Source organism: Hibiscus syriacus, unplaced genomic scaffold (assembly GCF_006381635.1).
Source record: "Hibiscus syriacus cultivar Baekdansim isolate YM2019G1 unplaced genomic scaffold, ASM638163v2 tig00009942_pilon, whole genome shotgun sequence".
Lineage (NCBI taxonomy): Eukaryota > Viridiplantae > Streptophyta > Magnoliopsida > Malvales > Malvaceae > Hibiscus > Hibiscus syriacus.
The window spans coordinates 686,922-706,070 of record NW_024062205.1 but is presented as its reverse complement, the minus strand read 5'-3'; the positions used below and the strand labels follow the sequence as shown (position 1 = coordinate 706,070).

The following is a 19,149-nucleotide window of genomic DNA, read 5'->3' as shown; positions in this document are numbered from 1 at the left end:
CCTTCACCCCCATTTTAAGGACCTTAACCAATCATGTAGTTATAAAATCCCATTGATATTTTCTCTTTTGGTTGGGTTAACAAGGCCAAATAATAATTTTGGTCCCTCTACTATGTTTAAATTTGAGATTTAATCCCTATATAATGTCACTAGTTAATCCAAATACTTAGCACTATTAGCTATTCTTGGTTTAAATGTCTACTTGAATTTTACCTTGCAATGCTCGTTCTAAATCATCATACTGATATGTGTAGTAGGAGGACCAAATTCATAATTTAACCAGTTAATAACCAAAGAATTCTCTTCTAAGTCTTATCTTTTATACTTTTAGGAGAGTTATGTGGTTGTGCGGTGGAGATTGGGACACCTTGGGTGGGGAAGAAGAGTTTTGGTTAAAAAGCCAACCTAACTGATTGCGATGATGATGATTTGCGCCGTCTGATTGAAGCAGGTTAGGCACCATTCAGTTAATGCGTTTAGGTACTTGTTGGATCCACCATTTTTTTATAGGCTTCTTATTTCTCTCTTATTCTCTTCATAATATTGTCTTTGTTTTTACCCTTTTTGTGAATACTTTAGAAACTATAAAAGGATGAAACAAAACAAAATGGACAGGCATAGGCGGGTTTTGGATGAAAAGATGAAAGTAGAGAAATTTAGGGAGAAAATTGAAAATATTAAAATTGTATCCTTGTCTGCCTCATCATATAGTTTAAACATCGAAGTGTGGCTAGTGTCAGCACCAAAGATTTAAATAGCGGTTTTGATGTCGTCTGAAATTATTATTGTACGATCTAGATATTTGTAATGATCATAATAACATCTTCTATATCCGCAACTGTGATAAATAAAACGAAATCAAAACATGACCAAAATCACAATTTAAATCTCTGATAAGAATATCCTATAAAAGGTTAAAAGTAGGTGAAACCTCACTTCTTTCTACCCTAAAAACAACTTGGGCTCATCATCCTCGGCTCTTACCTCCCACTTGAATTTCGTGATGAGAGAGAGAAGACAGTTTTGTTGTGTGTGGTGGTGGGTGACAAGTTGCAAATGGGTGGAAAGTGAAGTACATAAGATAACAACAAAAAGTCTAAAATGAATCTAAGGTGAAATTCTATAGAAGGTACCTATATAGGAGATCAAATGGTATTGAATGTCCTTTTGTTATGTGTTTTCAGCAAATTTAATCCCATTTTATATTTCTTTGCTCGATTGGTATGTTTGTTATTAAAAGTGTACACGGAAAAATTAATTTTAGAATTGGAAATATACATTTTAAGAGGTATACACACAAAAAATTATAACAAGATTCTATTTACATAAATGCATTCTATATGGATCTCTTATACAATTTAAGAGAGAGAGGTTGAAGATGACAAAAAAAAAGTTGAAAATAATCAACCATTCACCAACAATTAGTTGATCTAATGGAATGATTCAATATATTCGAATTCTATCAATAGTGAATAGAGCAAATTAGGTTGGAAGGGTCGCCTTTGTCTCTACAATACTCAATCAAGATCGATTGATCGATAAATCAAATACAGATGGTTATACCAAAAAAACTAATCAACCCTTTCCATCCCTAACCTTTGCTGCCCGTTTGTTGCCTCAACTTAAACCACAAGGTTTGGGGAAAGAGAAAAGTCCCCCCAAAATTGAAGGGAAAGTGGAAGGTGAACCAAAGCCCACAAACAAGACAACCACAACCACACTCGTATCACATTGGACTGTTTTGAGTATATCTTTTTCCTATTCTCTCTCTTCTCCTTTCATCATCCTGTCCTGAACCCCAACCCCCAAGTCTTCTAGAAACCCTCTTTTCTATCTCTTCCCACATTTTCTCTCTCATGCATGATGATGGGTGCCAATAGAATAAAGATCCACAACTACCATCTATTTATCAATGATTTATTCACAAATATAGCCTATCCACTTTGACATTTTTCTTTCCCATATCACCACTCCAATTAACTAATATGGCAATTCTTTATATATATGTTTTCCCATCAACGCATAAAGTGTTTCCATCTTTTATAACTTTGCTTCAAGATTTGATTTCTGTGTAAACCATAACTAGTCAACTAGACAACATTCATAGATATTAAATATCATAAATTACACAGAAAACATTTGCTAAGGATGTTAGTTCCAACAACTTGATAAAATATACAAGTTAGGGCATGTATTCAGGTACATGTTGTCTAATGAGTTAGGGAAAAATTATGGAAGCTAACTAAACAATTAATATAAAGTACTGCAGGTTTAGACAGGGGGACCAAAGGTAGTAAGAAAAAGTAGAAAGAAAAATGGAAAGATAGGGTGGGAAAGAGAGAAGAGATCAAACTTTGCCCTACCCATACTTTAATATAACCCTACTTTACACCTACCTAAAGTTACCTACAGTTAATATATATACCCTTTAGCTTTATTATATATATATTAAATTTAATAATAAAATAAAATGTTATTTTTTTTAAAATTTTGCGTTTTACCGTCTTATAAGGTATCTATTACTAATAGAATAAGAAAATTCTATACACATATTATTTTTTAATAACTCGAACTATATATATATATATATATAATATCCATCAAAGAGTGAGAGGCCACCATCCACACTCCCTTCAAACCTGTCCCACCAACTCACATCTAGAAGCTAATTTAAGGTCACTGCCCTCTTGCTCTGTGTTCGAGTATAATAGTCAAAAGGCTATAAAAACAGCTTCTAACCTACTCTTTCTCGAAGGGCCGGCCTCAATATTATGTTGCTGCAACACACAAAAGAAAAAGCCATTCTCCACCCTTATTCTTACTACTAAATTCTCGATATAATAATATCTAGTGTTGAAAAACAGCAAACGTCCAGGTATAGTAGTAGTAGTAGTAGTACTGCTAGTTTCCACTGGTTGAAGAAGGGTTTGTGTTCAATTATGGGAAGGTCTCCTTGTTGTGAGAAAGCTCATACGAACAAAGGTGCATGGACCAAGGAAGAAGATGATCGTCTCATCGCTTATATTCGAGCCCATGGTGAGGGCTGTTGGCGTTCACTACCTAAAGCTGCTGGCCTTCACCGTTGTGGCAAAAGTTGCAGGCTTCGTTGGATCAACTACTTAAGACCTGACCTTAAACGTGGAAATTTCACTGAAGAAGAAGATGAACTCATCATCAAGCTGCACAGCCTACTTGGTAACAAGTAAGTATATATATAATATGTATATATTTAACTTTGGTGCTGTGTAGTGCTTGAAATTTTTATTGGTTTTTGAGGGATTTACGCGGGGGATTGTTCAAAATTTGTATAGGTGGTCTCTTATAGCGGGGAGATTACCAGGAAGAACTGATAATGAGATAAAGAATTACTGGAATACACATATAAGGAGGAAGCTATTGAGTCGAGGGATTGATCCGGCGACTCACAGACCGCTCAATGAGGCTTCTCAGGATGTAACAAAGATATCTTTCAGTGGAGTCAAAGAAGAGAAAGAGAAGCTCAGTAACCCTAATGGATTCATCAAGAAAGAAGAAAAGAAAATCTCAGTTCAAGAAAGGTGCCCAGACTTGAATTTAGACCTCAGAATCAGCCCCCCTTACCATCAAACCACCCAACCAGAGCCATTGAAAACTGAAGGAAGAACTCTTTGTTTTGTTTGCAGCTTGGGGGTTAAAAACAGCAAAGACTGCACTTGCAGCAGCAGTATAAGCAGCAGCAGCAGCAACAGCAGTGGCTATGATTTCCTAGGGTTGAATTCTGGTTTATTGGATTACAGAAGCCTGGAAATGAAACACGATAAAAGAGGGGAAAGCTTGGATTTTTAACTGTTTAGAGAAATGATATGGAGATTGATATTAGTTTTAAAAATCCCTTTCATTTTTGTTCTCTTATATCTCTAATCTGTATGATTATGATATATAATCAATATATACATATAGTGAATAGTATAGATGATCATTGTTTATGAACGTGTATGCGTCTTCTTTCGATGTAAATCATTTCAACAATTTGAAGTAAACAAGGACATCCCTTTACATTATTGTTGTTTGTTGTAGTTCATTTGCATGGGCGTGAGAAGGTTGAATTTGCATACCCTCTTAAAAAAGAATCTTTGGAAAAGCATTACTAATGTGATGAATGTTGGTTCATTTGACAATGTAACCACCTTTTCTTTCCTATTTGATATATTATTATTAATTTAGGGTTTTGCCCTATTGAAATGGGGAAGGGTTGGTTCTGATAATGTGGGAAGGCAAACGGATAAGCCATGAGAGGAGGAGAAACGAGGAAGAAGGGAGTGGTGGACAACCTATTTCTTCCACTCTCCTTGTTCACAACACAACAAAAAGGCATGAAGAAACTACACACCTTTCTTCCATGTACCTACCAACCCCTAACATTAATCATTCACCACCATGGACCCCTCCAACCTACCTAACTATTCCCGTTTCGGAATCAATCTCATAAATATCAACTATGAACAAAATTTGAAAATATGTAATTATTTTTTTAAAAGAAATAATTTTATAAATCAGATCAGATGAAAAATCATTAAATCTGAGTATCATAACCATCACTAATGATGAATGAGGAGTTACAAAGTGCATTCATGCTCAACATTTCAATAACATTAGTTTATATTTTACATTAATGTTTGAAAACAAAACAAGTAGTTTTGTTTTGATGGAAAACGATAAATAATAATAATTGTAATTGGAAGAAACAAGACAAGTGAAGATGAAGTTGAATTTGGTTAAGAGAAGATGGGGGCATTGATGAGGGGAGGCAGAGGTTACAATCTTCACTTTAATAAAGCTATAATTTCATAATATAAACAAAATAGTATCTGTTAACTACCGGTTGTTATGCAGATATCTTATGAGACTCGAACTTCAACTCAGTATCCCAGCATGATTAACTGATTTGGTCATAAAATCTTAAAACGATCAATAGGGTTTGTTTCAAGTAGTAAGTAGATTGATATCGTTTAAGTAATGTCTCGAGTTGACGTTTAAGTAATGTCTCGAGTTCAAGTCATTGTGTATGCAGAAAATCCCTGCCGAGAGACTCACCAAAATCAAATATGCAACGCGGGTTGGTCCGGATTAATCAAGACAAAAACTTGAAACCGAGAGGACAACAAAATAAAATTTTAAAACTATTCGTTATATATCATAGGTTACATCTTATATTTTGTCCACGTATTTGATTTGATCAAACTAAAATTAAATTTAAAGCGACTCTATACAAAATTTATATATAATAAACTTAAATTTAAAATCTCAAAATTAATTTTAACACAGTAATTAAATCAGAACATCATTAAAAAAAATTTAAGCTTACATGTTTTCTATTAAAAGGTATTTAAATTTTATACGTATTTATACAAAATTATTATCAATGCTTTTATTAGGTCTTTGATGGACATCAGGATAACGTACCAAATTATAAAAATAGTTGGCAACAATACAGTCCATTATGAATGCTGTATACCAACCAAATATTAAATCAATTTTGTAGCTCATCTCTAATAAATAATGATAAGATAGAAAGAAGATAATTCTTTTTATAAAACAATAAATTAATATGTAAATTGAAATGACATAAATAAATAAATATTAATAAGAGACTGGACGTGAAATTTGAAAAACTCACCAACTTGGAAAAGCAAAGCCAAAAGAAAAGAACCCTTCACATGTTGAAAAAGGAAGGCACTTTTCCACAATTTACCACTTTTATTTAATTTTTAATAATTAATTATCTCTTTTTTCAAAGGTGTTAGGTAGAGATATTAGAAGCTTCATAAGATTTTTTTTTTCACATACCCCTTTTTCATTTTTTTATTTAAATATTATCTTTTTTATTTTTGGAATTAATATTTATTTTGAATTAATTCTTTGAATCGAATTTTTTTATGATATAGAACAAATATAAATTACATCAATCACACCTTTAGAAAGGGTCTTACATATCGGCTTTAATTTTATCTTTCTTTAAGGTGATATTCTAATAAGAAAATTTTACGTTTAATAATTATATATTTGTTATGCTTTAATAAAAATTTAAAGTTTTTTTTTGTTAGTATGAAATGATTATAAAGTAGTATTTGATTGATAATAAATGATCATCCAGCTTAGTTGGTATAGAACAAAGTTCTTAACCTTGGGGTCGTAGGATCGAGTCTCATGGAATGCATTTCATAATTCGGAGGTCTCCTACGGAAATTGCTCTCAACCTGGTATTAGGGATAATCTACTATCTTACATCCCCTTACCTCATTACATAATTTTTTAACTACATTGCAGTTATTGTGTTTAAACTTAAGATTTCTAAAAATAACTATTATGTTTTAATGATTAGAATCATTTGACTCGTATAATAAAAATTTCACAATTAAATTTTGAAAATAATATCATAAATCTCAAATAAACATAAATTTTAAATATAAATTCTAAAATAAATATAAATCATCTAAAAGATAATTATATAATATAAAATAGTCTTTAGTCTCAATCACTAGGCTAATAATTGTTCATCTGAATTTTTATTTTATTACTTCCAACTCCAACCAACATCACATGCACCACTCTTGAGGTAGGTCCTTTTTGGTTTTTCTTGTCCTTCCCAATTCACCCTTTCACTTTCATCTTAATTAAAAAATAATTTGTCAACGAATACTTCAAATTTCCCCTTTTTTATAAGCTTATTTTGTTGATAAATATTAGGGTAAACTATACCAGATATCATTCAACTATAGTCTCTTTTCATTTTGATCACCATTTTTGAATTTTTGTCAATCAGACCACCCAACTATTTAAATACATTCAATCAAACCACTAGTCGTTAACAGTTAAAGAAAGTGCTGATGTGGCAGTTAATAAAATTAGTATAATTACATATTTGATCATTATTATTTATATATTCTATCAATTTAATCATAATTTAAAATAAATTTAATATTTAAATCCGATCATGACACCTGTACGTGTCACCCCTCTGGCTGAATGAAAAATAAAGGCACCAAATGAGGGTAATGGGATTCAACCTTGGGTTGGGTGGGTGGCCAAGAACAACATCAACCACTTTGATGAAGTTGATTCTTTGCCTTAAAGTGAACTACATGTAATATATAACTTGTATCTTAGTTTAATTTTAAATTCTTAATATCATATATATCTTAACTTAAATTCACATCTAATAAAATTGAATATATATTTTATTCTTAAAATAAAAAATATTTAATCTTTTTTAAACTTAAAAAATATATGTTTTTTACCTTAACTTAAATATTACATTTTATTCTTATAATATTTTACAATTAAGATAAAATAAATTTTATAGTTAAGATAAAAATAAAATATATATTTAAAATTAAAATAGAATAATATATATTTTTTAAAATTAAAATAAAATATATATTTTTAAGTTAATATAATAATAAATAATATTTAATAATTTAAGGTAAAAATATAATATATTTATAAATTTATAAATTAAGATAATATTAAAATATATTTTTAGTTAAGATAAGAATAAAATATATTCAATAAGTTAAGAAAAAAATAAGATTGTCGAAACGATTTTTTCGTGGGACGAGATTTGGAAAATCACGTCATTTTTAATTATTCTCTTTACGATTGAATTTTTAATTAAAAACAATGTGATTTAAAAAACCTTTCGTCTCGAAAAATTGGAAATTCCTTTACGAATAAAAAAAACATAGTTCGAGGAGTTGCCACCAATCTTTGATTAGGGTGTGATTGGGCATCCAAAAACGTTGTCATTTTAAATAAAAATTAATTTTAATTAAAACAACAAATTGAGGCTTGCGTTATCAAATCTGAGTTCGAGAGTCGATTACGCGTGGGGAAGGATTAGCACCCCCACAGCCCCCTAAATCGGTACCTAGTCGATTAATTAATATCTTTGCAACGAAATTTACAAGTTCGAGTTTAATTTGATTTATGATCCCTTTAAACAACAAAATGTGGATTTTATAATATTCAAAAGCAACGAAATAGGTTAAATTAAAATTACCAAACCATTAGAAAGATAAAGAATATTCGATTATTTAAAAATATTGAGACCAGCTCTTTAGGTCAGTTCTAACGATCTTTTCTCAACAAATTTAAATAGTCAAACATTTGTTTTTCTTTCATTCCCAAATTTTAAGGTGATGAATCAAAATTTTAGCTGTCACTGATGAGATACACTTTTAATTTAAAATCGTCTAAACGGCTCTCTAGTAAGTTAAAAAAGCCATTTAAACAATTTTAAATTAAGAGGGTATTACCCTTAATCCGATTATGTAATGATGCCGAGTTATGCTCATGTGAACATCATACGAATTATGCAAAATGATGTCATGTGATTTTACTATTGAATTATTCACATACTCATACATATGTAAACATATTATTATTATGCATAATAAATATAAACAACCAGTTAAAAAAACAAGCCTAATAATGGACTAAAATAAATTTAAATATGAAGACTAAATCTACAAGATAAACTGATCTAAATATGCGAAAATAAAAACATGAATTTAATTAAAACTAATGAACAAGAATAAAATTTTAACAAACTAATTAGCAAAAAGGTTAATCAATAACATAAATAATCTAAGGACTAAATTAAAGTCAGCAACAAAATTCAAAGACCAAATTTAAATGAATTCAACAAATTCTGACATAGTTACAATATTGAAAGTGAAAGGAAATTAAGCAGGCATCGAAATTATGAAAGTGATCTGAATAGAAAAACAAGGCAAAGATATGAGGATTTAAAATGTGATTTACCCAATTCTAAGCCTAAACAGGTTCTAAAAAAAGGAGAAATAGCACCTAAAGGCCCATAAAATTGACATTAAATCGGGTCAGACCAAATCTAGTTGCCATGATGTAAATAAACGCTTAAATTAAAAGTACCCAAAGCAAAATTACCCCTAAACTCTAAAATAAAACTAATTTCACTAATTTAAAACAAAACCTAAAATCAAACCTAATTATAACTTAACTAGACCCTCAGCCGTTTTCATCTCCCCCTCAAACTGCCGCAGCTCTCTTCTTCTACTACCTCTCACGGCAGAGAGCCTCCAAAGGCCTCCATAGCTTCTACCGACCACCAACGAATAAAATGGGGAAAAAATTGTCCCCTAAACAAGACCAAACTAACTCCTCTTCTCCACTCTTTCTTTCCACTCTCGACCGAGATTTCTAGAACTCTCTATTCCGGCCACCAAGCTTTGGTGGCTACCTCCATCTCCGACTATCACCATGGTGGTTACCTTCAAGCGACCGACGACTGACTATTAATCCAGGTAAACGAACCTTCACCCCTCCTCAATCTGTTTTTTTATTTCTCAAGCTCTCCCTTAATCTTTTGAATAACGTCCATGTTCCAAGGAACATATTGCTCACCGACACTCGACCGGCCACCATACGATGGTAGCACTCCTTACCTCAACCACCACAGGACTTGACCACATAAGGTAACAAAACTAAATCTCTCTCTTTCATTTTATTTCTTGCTTAGTTCGAATGATAAAAAAACTTGATACTTGATTTTTCAAAAATAAAAGAAAATGGTAGAAAAAGTTGTGCATTACTCTCTGCGTAAAAAATGAAAGGGAAAACTCTATTTTCCAATTTCATTCATTTTGAAATAAACACGCATACACCGTTAGCATACTAGGACCTGTAAAGAAAATTCAAGGAATGCCTCAAAGATAACATTTATTGTTTTGGAAAATAATAGGGAATTACACTTGTTACAATGTTTTTCTTTCTTTGTGTTGATGAAATCCCCTGTCGTTGATAATCGAACCTCTCTCTGTTGTGTTTTTTTTTTCTCCTGTTCGAATGGTTCTTGCTGCCTCCTCTCTATTTTCTTTTGACCGAGACCCCCTCTTTTGTTGGTGATTTTTTTTTCTTTTTTTTCCTCCCCTTAATTCTTTGCTTAATCATCGATTTTATCTCCATTTTCTTCACCAAACACCTTGACTATGGTTGGATTAGGTAGATAAGATGGTGGAAATCCCAGGTTTTAAGGGATTAAGTTGCTTTCTTCTTGACTTTGGTTGTGATTTTGGTTGACTGTAGATGATTTGTGTAGTATCAGTTTCAATTGTGGCATGATTGGAGGCGACTCATACGCGTGGATGGGAGCAACACTGAAGCACAGACACATCTCTGGTGGCTGGCGGGTCTTGTAATCGGGTTTGGATTTGGGTCTGGATTCGGGTCTTGGGCTTGAACCAACATCTTGTAATTGGGTTGATATATGTAACTGGGTCTTGGGCCTTATTGGGCTTCTGGGTAATTGTTGGGCCTGTAAAATATAATATGTAACATTAATAATAATAATTATAATAATAATATATAATTAATATTTATAATATTTCTTAAACCCGGTCAAAAACGGGTGTCTACAGCTGCCCCTCTTTGCCTATTCATGTGTTAACAAGAATATGGCAAAGACGAAAAAGACAACCAGATTTTGTCCAGTTATTTCTTCTTGCTTTGAAACTTGATGAGGGATTTGCTCCCTCTTTTTGAATAATCTTCGACCAGCGGGTTCGCTCCCTCTTGCTTCAGGGAGTGTAAAACTCAAACAATCTTCATAAAACGGGTTTGTTCCCTATTCTTTCAGAGAGTATAGGACTCGATCTTCAACAAATGTGTCCGCTCCCTATTCCTTCAGAGAGTATAGGACTTGAACAAATCTTCAACAAAAGTGTCCGCTCCTTATTCCTTCAGAGAGTATAGGACTCGATCTTCAACAAACGTGTTTGCTCCCTATTCCTTCAGAGAGTATAGGACTTGAACAGCCTTCAACAAACGTGTCTGCTCCCTATTTCTTCAGAGAGTATAAGACTCGAACAATCGTGTTATCTCCCTATTTCTTCAGAGAGTATGAGACTCGAACAATCGTGTATGCTCCCTATTTCTTCAGAGAGTATAAGACTCGAACAATTTTCAACAATCGTATCTGCTCCCTATTTCTTCAGAGAGTATAAGACTCGAACAATCTTCAACAATCGTTTCTGCTCCCTATTTCTTCAGAGAGTATAAGACTCGAACAATCTTCAACAATCGTTTCTGCTCCCTATTTCTTCAGAGAGTATAAGACTCGAATAATCTTCAACAATCGTGTCTGCTTCCTATTTCTTCAGAGAGTATAAGACTAGAACAATCTTCAACAATCGTGTTTGCTCTCTATTTCTTCAGAGAGTATAAGACTCGAACAATTTTCAACAATCGTGTATGCTCTCTATTTCTTCAGAGAGTATAAGACTCGAACAATCTTCAACAATCATGTTTGCTCCCTATTTCTTCAGAGAGTATAAGACTCGAACAATATTCAACAATCGTGTCTGCTCCCTATTCCTTCAGAGAGTATAAGACTCGAGCAATCTTCAATAATCGTGTCTGCTCCCTATTTCTTCAGAGAGTATAAGACTCGAACAATTTTGAACAAACAGGTTCGCTCCCTCTTTCTCTAGAAAGTATGGAACTCGAACATCTTCTTCTTACGGGTTCGCTCCCTCTTTCTTCAGGGAGTATAGAACTCAGACATCTTCTTCAAACGGGTTCGCTCTCTCTTTCTCTAGGGAGTATAGAACTCGAACATATTCTTCAAACGGGTTCGCTCCCTCTTTCTCTAGGAAGTATGAAACTCGAACATCTTCTTCTTACGGGTTCACTCCCTCTTTCTCTAGGAAGTATGGAACTCGAACATCTTCTCTTGCTTCACTACTTATTTATGAAGGCTTATAGATGATTTACTTCACTACTCTTTCGTGAAGGCTTAAGTTTGATTTGCTTCGAAGGTTGAACCTGAAAATCAAACATTATCAATCATGAATGTATGCTTGAAGATTTGAAAAGCATTATACTCAAATATTTAGAATTTAAGAGAATCCTTTCGAATCCATTTCTCTTGTGAGAACTTGTTTTGCCGCAACTAAATGCCAGAGTCTTCCTTGACTTGACTGCCATTTGAACCTCTCCCTTCCTATGACCTTGAATCTGTTAATGACTCTTCGCGAGCATTTCCTTTTAATCACTTGATCATCTTCCTTGTACTCGAGAACTTTTCGATTTCCTTCCACATCTGATAATCTGATGGTTTGCTCCAACATTCTTCTTAGAAGGCTTAAAATGGATTTGCTTCACTACTCTTCGGTGAAGACTTAAGATGGTTTGCTTCACTACTCTTTGGTGAAGGATTAAGATGGATTTGCTTCACTACTCTTCAGTGAAGGCTTAAGATTGACTTTGCTCCAATCTCATATGTGCAAGTCACTTCAATCGATTGATTCCTCTCTTCATACACGAAAATATTTGTTTTTATTCTACATATGATGGTCTTCACTTCAAAGAAATGCTTCTTCTGTATATTAGACCTCTCTGTTCTTCAGGGTATACCTCTTTAAATGTAACTTCTTGCGTTTGAGGTTTGAAATCTTCCTTTCAATCGTTGGTATTTTAACATCCTGCATCTTCTCTTTTCACCGGAATATTTGTCAAAATCATGTATTTATGCATGAAACACAAATGCAATTAAATGTATCAGTGTAATGCATTTTATTTTATGCAAATGATGTTCTCATGAATGCATAAATGTCGTTTTAATCTTCATTTGCCTTCAAAGTGGCGAACTCAATCTTCTTCTACTTGATCATTCTTTCTAAGGTCTGATTCATATACTCGTGTAGCAACTCATAGTTTCCAACTTGCATTTTTTACGAGCCCTTTAATCTTCTTCTATCTTCTTGTCGTCTTTGTTTTCTGCCTTCATTTTGGAGAAAGTGTTTTCTCTCTCAACTTATTGCTATGGTCAGAAGCATGACTGTGTTGCCTCATTTTTGGAGACTATGTATTTGACTGCGCCAAACTCCACAAAGATCAATGGGATAACAACATCTATTCTGATTTGGCTCTTACAACATATCACAAGGAGGACCACATCTAATCAGATATCAAACAAGGCTCAATTATACCATATCATGTCGAGAAGTTTAACAACAACCTATCATTCAACTTTAATTGGTTCCACTAGTTCATTTCTGTTAAAATTCTATCGCCACTTCTATTAAAAGTAATCTTCATCATTTCTCATTTTCAACCTTGGGATTGTAGAAGACCATCTTCGTCTTAGGTAATAGAAACAATCCATAATCGCAACACTAATTCATCACCATATTCACTGTTCGTAAAACATTTGACAATGCATTCATCTCTTCATGTGGCTTCTGCTCATATCTTTCAACCAGAGAAGCTCTTTGCATAGCCTTCAGAGTTTTGTATGGTATTACAAGGATAGCAAAACAAGGTGGAAATCACAAGAGTCATGCAACTAATGATTGACAAAATGATCATATACAGTAAACCCTACTATCATTGCTTCTCCATTTTCACTCTTCATACATTCATGCCCCGTCGAAACTATTTGTTCAATTCAATGATCATTCTACAGGTCTTCATAGGCTTCCAAAGATGCCCCACATTAACACCTCTAGCTGAAACAAGCCTTCACTAGTGCCGCAACGTCAACTTATACTGGTACGGGCCTTCAAAATGCCACAACACCTCAAATTGTAAGGCCCATTCTCAAGGCCTTCTTGGTCTGTATCTTGTCATCTCAATATGATATGGGTTCAGTCGTGCCCCAATATTAACTTATACCGGTACAGGCCTTCAAAATGTCCCATCACTTCAAATTGTAAGGCTCATTCTTCATATCTTCTTGGTCTGAATCTTATCATCTCAACATGATGTGGGTTCAGTCGTGCCCCAATATATCCTAACTTAAATGTTCTCATTCTGGTGTCACTTTACAACAGTATAGTTGAATATCTTGAGGGCTTCTCTGCATGTTACCCCAAACACTTAAGATGCGATTAACTCTTGTAACAAATTATCTTGCATTTTTATACAAGCTATAATATGTGTCTCTTCTGAATAATGAGATCATCTTCTTCTTGATAGGTTCCCGATGACATCCCAAGAAAGGGTTCTTCATCCATTCTGATCTCTTAGACCATCTGCTTCAAGATTATAGAATGCTTCGTATTATGACATTGCTTATTCTTCTTCTCCAATAGAGGCACAATGAGTCTCACTAGCTTCAAGGACCTTTCACATTTGAACTGTCCTGTTTGAAAATGTTTTCTCTTTCTCTTATTTTAGGGATCAACGAATGAATTTTTTTTATAAAACATTGCCCCTTAATTCAGGCTCACAATCAAATCAAATTATAATCATGAGTTCACAAAATATCAAAAAAATTAATAACTCTTTAATGTTTTTAGGGTTATAGCTCTTTGACAAGTGTCAAAATTGAGGGGTCGGATTCAGGTTGGCTTCCTATTTTATAAGGTTTCGACGACCAAAATGCCATTTCTTTCTTGATCATTGTGAATATCGCAACATGCCCTTTTTTCTTGGCTTGGTATTTTAATCGGATGCGGACAAAATAACGCAACTAGTATAATCCATTACTAGACTTTTTAGAACACTTCCATTTCAGTTCTCTGAAATCTTCCATTTGTTCAAGCTTCGTAGACTCCTCTAACCAAGGCAGTGTAGAAATATCAATCTAAAAATAAAATTCTTGAGTGCTCGTGTGAAATTGACTATAACAGGTGTTCCTCAACTCCCTTAGTCCATCTTTATCGCAACTCCTTATTTAGATAAACTTGATTTAATTTGCCATTGTCTGGCTAGCTGAAATTAGCTTTATTGTAATTTGCCTTTATCGGGCTAGCTGAAGGGTTCATCTCATCACAAAGTCTTTGCTTGATAATCACAGTGGAGCATACACCGAATTGCCAGGTACCCGATCAGGGTCATGGTTTGAATAGAATCTATTCATAAAGCCAGGGCTTTCGAGTTTCCTCTATAACCAATTGCCTTAGCGGAATAGCTCAGCTTTATTATATACACATAATATAACCACCTTTATCAGACTTCATTATATATATAATATTTTAATATGGGTATACGGATCCAATTTCTTAAGGTTGTCAAGAAGAACCTGTCATAGTCTAGGTGTTGTTCAAAGTCAAAAAATCTCATCGTTAGAGTTCAATTTCCAAGCAGCTGACCTAAATTAGATTCACCTACTCGACTATTCCATTTGTAAAGATCATAATCATCATCGAACGTCGTCAACAAAAGTATGGTCTAGACAGTTTTGTAACATCGTACACAAAAGATGCCCCATGTTGTCCGCTCCTATGCATACCTGAATACCAAGCCTATGGTTCATTCCTTTATGATAGGAGGAGGCTATATCGGTCCCTGCAATAAAAAGGTATGGTGTTCGAGTGTATCTTCTGGGGGTAAGGTCCAGGGTCCTTGTTTTATTAGATTTCAACCTTGTCATTTTGTCAAAGATTTGTAACTCTAATCATTAAAGAGCTTTTAATTCAATTGATATTCAAGGAATTTCAAGTCATAAATTCGATTCAATGCTCATCATCCTTAAAGTAACATGAGTTCACTTAAATATCATTACAAAAAAAACTGATGAGAAAGTCCAAAAAACATGTTCAAACAAGATGTTGCAAATGACAAAAAGTTTCGTGATGAACAAAATGATTTCTGTATAATTAAGATGCCCTCATTATTCTTCTGATGGAGTGACGTTTGACTCGATCAGGTGTTATACGTTGCACTCCGATGCCCCACTCTAGCTCGTCATCCATTGTTCCACCAATTCTTGTGTCAATGTCCCATTTTCTACAAGCGTCTCTATCTCCTTTAATAGAGGCCTACAATTTCTGGTTGAATGCCCCAATGCCCCCAAGTGAAAATCACAAACACTATTTTGATCATAGCTATGAGCAGAAGAGTTTGGTTGTACTTTCACTGGCCTTGGTGTGAGGTATTGACTTTTAATCAAATGGGGATACAGATCCGCGATAGAAGCTTGGAGCACTTTCAAAGCATTTTTTGATCTCGGGACTTTCTTTGGACGACTTGAGTAACCAGCTGCCCCTTTTCTCTTACGGATGTAAGAGCTCTAGACGTGGCATTCCTTCACCTCATTTACTCTTCCCTCTTGATTTCTCGGGCATTTGGAAGTGACTTTCAAGTTTCCTTTACTGATTGCATCTTCAATTGATTCTCCAGCCACCATAAGATCCTTGAAATCATTCATCGAATTTCCTAGCATTAACTCAAAGAAAGGAGCTGGGAGAGAATCATGAAACATATATGATATTTCTTCTTCTAGCAAAGGAGGCTGAACTTGTGCCACCACTCCTCTCCATTTTAGGGCATACTCTTTAAAGCTCTCAGTAGCTTTTATCATTATCTTTTGAAGGTGATGACGTTTTGGGGCTAAGCCTTTAACATATTGATATTACCCCAGAAAAGTATCAGCTAGGTTGACCCATGTCTTGATCTGCTCTCTGTTCAAGCGTTATACCATACTACAGCTGGCCCAACAAGACTGTCATGGAAGAAATGAATCAACAAATTATCATCATCTAAGTACCCTTCCATATTTCTGCAAAACATTTTCAGATGAATTAGGGGGCAACTAGTGTCATCATATTTCTCAAAATTAGGCACCCTAAATTCATGTGGGATGACCAAATCAGGGACCAAGCTGAGTTCTCTGGCTTCTAACTCCTTGTGAGTGGCATTGACAACCTTCATATTTTTTAACGGCTTCATTCAACCATTTGAATTCATTTTCAAATTGCTCATAATTGACGAGTCTCTTCCCTTGGTTTGAGTTAGATGTTCTGGGGTAAATTATCATTCTTGATGCATTAGTATGATGACATTGAATTTCTTTATCCTCCACTTTCTCTTTACCAGCAACTTGTGGTGTCAGTATCTTGATCATTTGATTCGATGCATCTTGTAGAAAACCCAATGCTTGATTCCTTGTATCTTGTTGTGACCCGACCAACTGTTCTTGCAACTATTCTTGTGATTTCTCATTAACTTGCTCTGTCGCTTCCATTTATTTGTTCATGATGATGAGGAACAGTATGAATGAATGATCTTGTTATTACTGAACAAAAATCTTTCATAAGTTATTTTCGTGTTTTCATAGTTAATGTATATAAAATGCTTAAATAAATACATGCAATGCAAAATGCAAAATGCAAAATGCAGAGTGCAAATGCACGAGGTGTTAATCCTAAAAGTGACCACTTATAGAACAACCGTTCACTTAGACAACAAGAATTCAGTAAGTACACCATGTAATCAAAATACAACTGTGATTCTTCATCTCTCTTCATTTCCTCAAGTCGTACTCTTCATGGGATCTGGTATTGCACCTCCAAAATTGTCGGCGTATTCCATCACCTTTGATGACGTCGGATGTCCTTAAATTGAATCTTGAAATCTTCATTCTTACCTCCAATGTGAAATGATCTTCATGTCTTTATGAAGGGTCTTCATGTCTTTATGAATGGTCTTATCATCTTTATGAATGGTCTTCTCATCTTTATGAATGGTCTTCTCGTCCTTATGAATGACTATATATATCTTCTGAGTCAACATCTTGGCCTTTGCACCTTTAAAGGAATTCTCCAACCAGCTTCAGATCTCTTCATTCCTCGGGTGCCCTTCTTCATGGATCATTTGAACATCTTTGGATCTCCCGGTTTTGACTACATGGTGGAGAATTTCTTGCCTCAATATGGTCAGCCTTCTTGTTAGTCAATCACTTGCGAATTAACACCCCTCGATTACATGAGGATGCAAATGCAATAAAATCACAATAAAATAGACATATAACAGAAACAGTTAGAACAAAAACGGGTTAGTGCACACAAGATAAACAACAATATAGTGGATACTGTAATCATCAAATAAAATCTACCCTCACATGCTGGCTACCCAATCATGCTTTAGTAGATCCTACCCAACATGATATCTACCCACATGTTTGTCATTCACAAAAAATCCTAACCGCATGGTATCTACTTCATATGCTTTTACGAAAATATAAAACCTAACCGCATGCTTTTCTAGTCTCATACTTCTTGAAAAAATAAATAACTTCGAGGAAAATGCTAGAGTGAGTTTCCCCTTTGTGTCTGCGGACAGAGATTCAACATAAAATGGGCAGAGTTTGGTATCATTAAAAGGGTCCTCGAATTATCCTTTGCTGGTGCCCCTTTGAGCTTGCCATACTCTCGATCCTCACCCATTATAGGCTTAAAATGGATCAAGTTCAATTCGAGAGGATACACTTCCCTATGTCCATACGAGAAAACTCAATGTTTCACTCGTAAACATAAGGCATGTACCCCAGAGGTTAATTGCTAAAGCCCATGCAGAGAAAAGTAATTTTTCTTACGTAAGCGTAGCCTTCACCCCTACCTAACGGGACAGAGTACAGTAAGAAGGCTCTAAATATCGAAAGGTTATAGCGACAGTAAGGGGAAACCCATAATCCTTTGCCTCGATCCAAGAACACAACAAACCAAAGTGAAGGTAAAAAAAGTGAAACGTGTAAATCACCCGTTAATACAACTATTTATTCTTTAATCAATCCACAAATTAGAATGCAAACAGAAAATTTAAAACAAACGAGGGATCAAAAACCAAATTAAAATGAACTTATAACTTTCATTTGCAAAGACAATTAAATAATCGACTATCGGCCTGACTCTCTAAAAAAATTCCCCAGCAGAGTCGTTAAGCTGTCGAAACGATTTTTTTGTGGGGCTAGATTTGGAAAACCACGTCATTTTTAATTATTCTCTTTACGATTGAATTTTTAATTAAAAACAATGTGATTTAAAAAACCTTTCGTCTCGAAAAATTGGAAATTCCTTTACGAATAAAAAAAACATGGCTCGAGGAGTCACCACCAATCTTTGATTAGGGTGTGATTGGGCACCCAAAACGTTGTCATTTTAAATAAAAATTAATTTTAATTAAAACAACAAATTGAGGCATGCGTTATCAAATATGAGTTCGAGAGTCGATTACGCGTGGGGAAGGATTAGCACCCCCATAGCGCCCTAAATCAGTACCTAGTCGATTAATTAATATCTTTGCAACGAAATTTACAAGTTCGAGTTTAATTTGATTTATGATCCCTTTAAACAACAAAATGTGGATTTTATAATATTCAAAAGCAACGAAATAGGTTAAATTAAAATT

General features: G+C 34.1%; 1 protein-coding gene across 1 annotated transcript; it reads left to right on the top strand.

The window, feature by feature from the left end:
* The first annotated feature begins 2,604 nt into the window (after positions 1–2,604).
* LOC120203439 (myb-related protein 308-like) lies at positions 2,605–3,889 on the top strand. Its single transcript, XM_039203733.1, has 2 exons — positions 2,605–3,202; positions 3,312–3,889. The coding sequence occupies exons 1-2, from the start codon at positions 2,940–2,942 to the stop codon at positions 3,823–3,825; spliced, it is 777 nt and encodes a 258-aa protein (XP_039059664.1). The 5' UTR covers positions 2,605–2,939; the 3' UTR covers positions 3,826–3,889.
* The last annotated feature ends 15,260 nt before the right edge of the window (positions 3,890–19,149 follow it).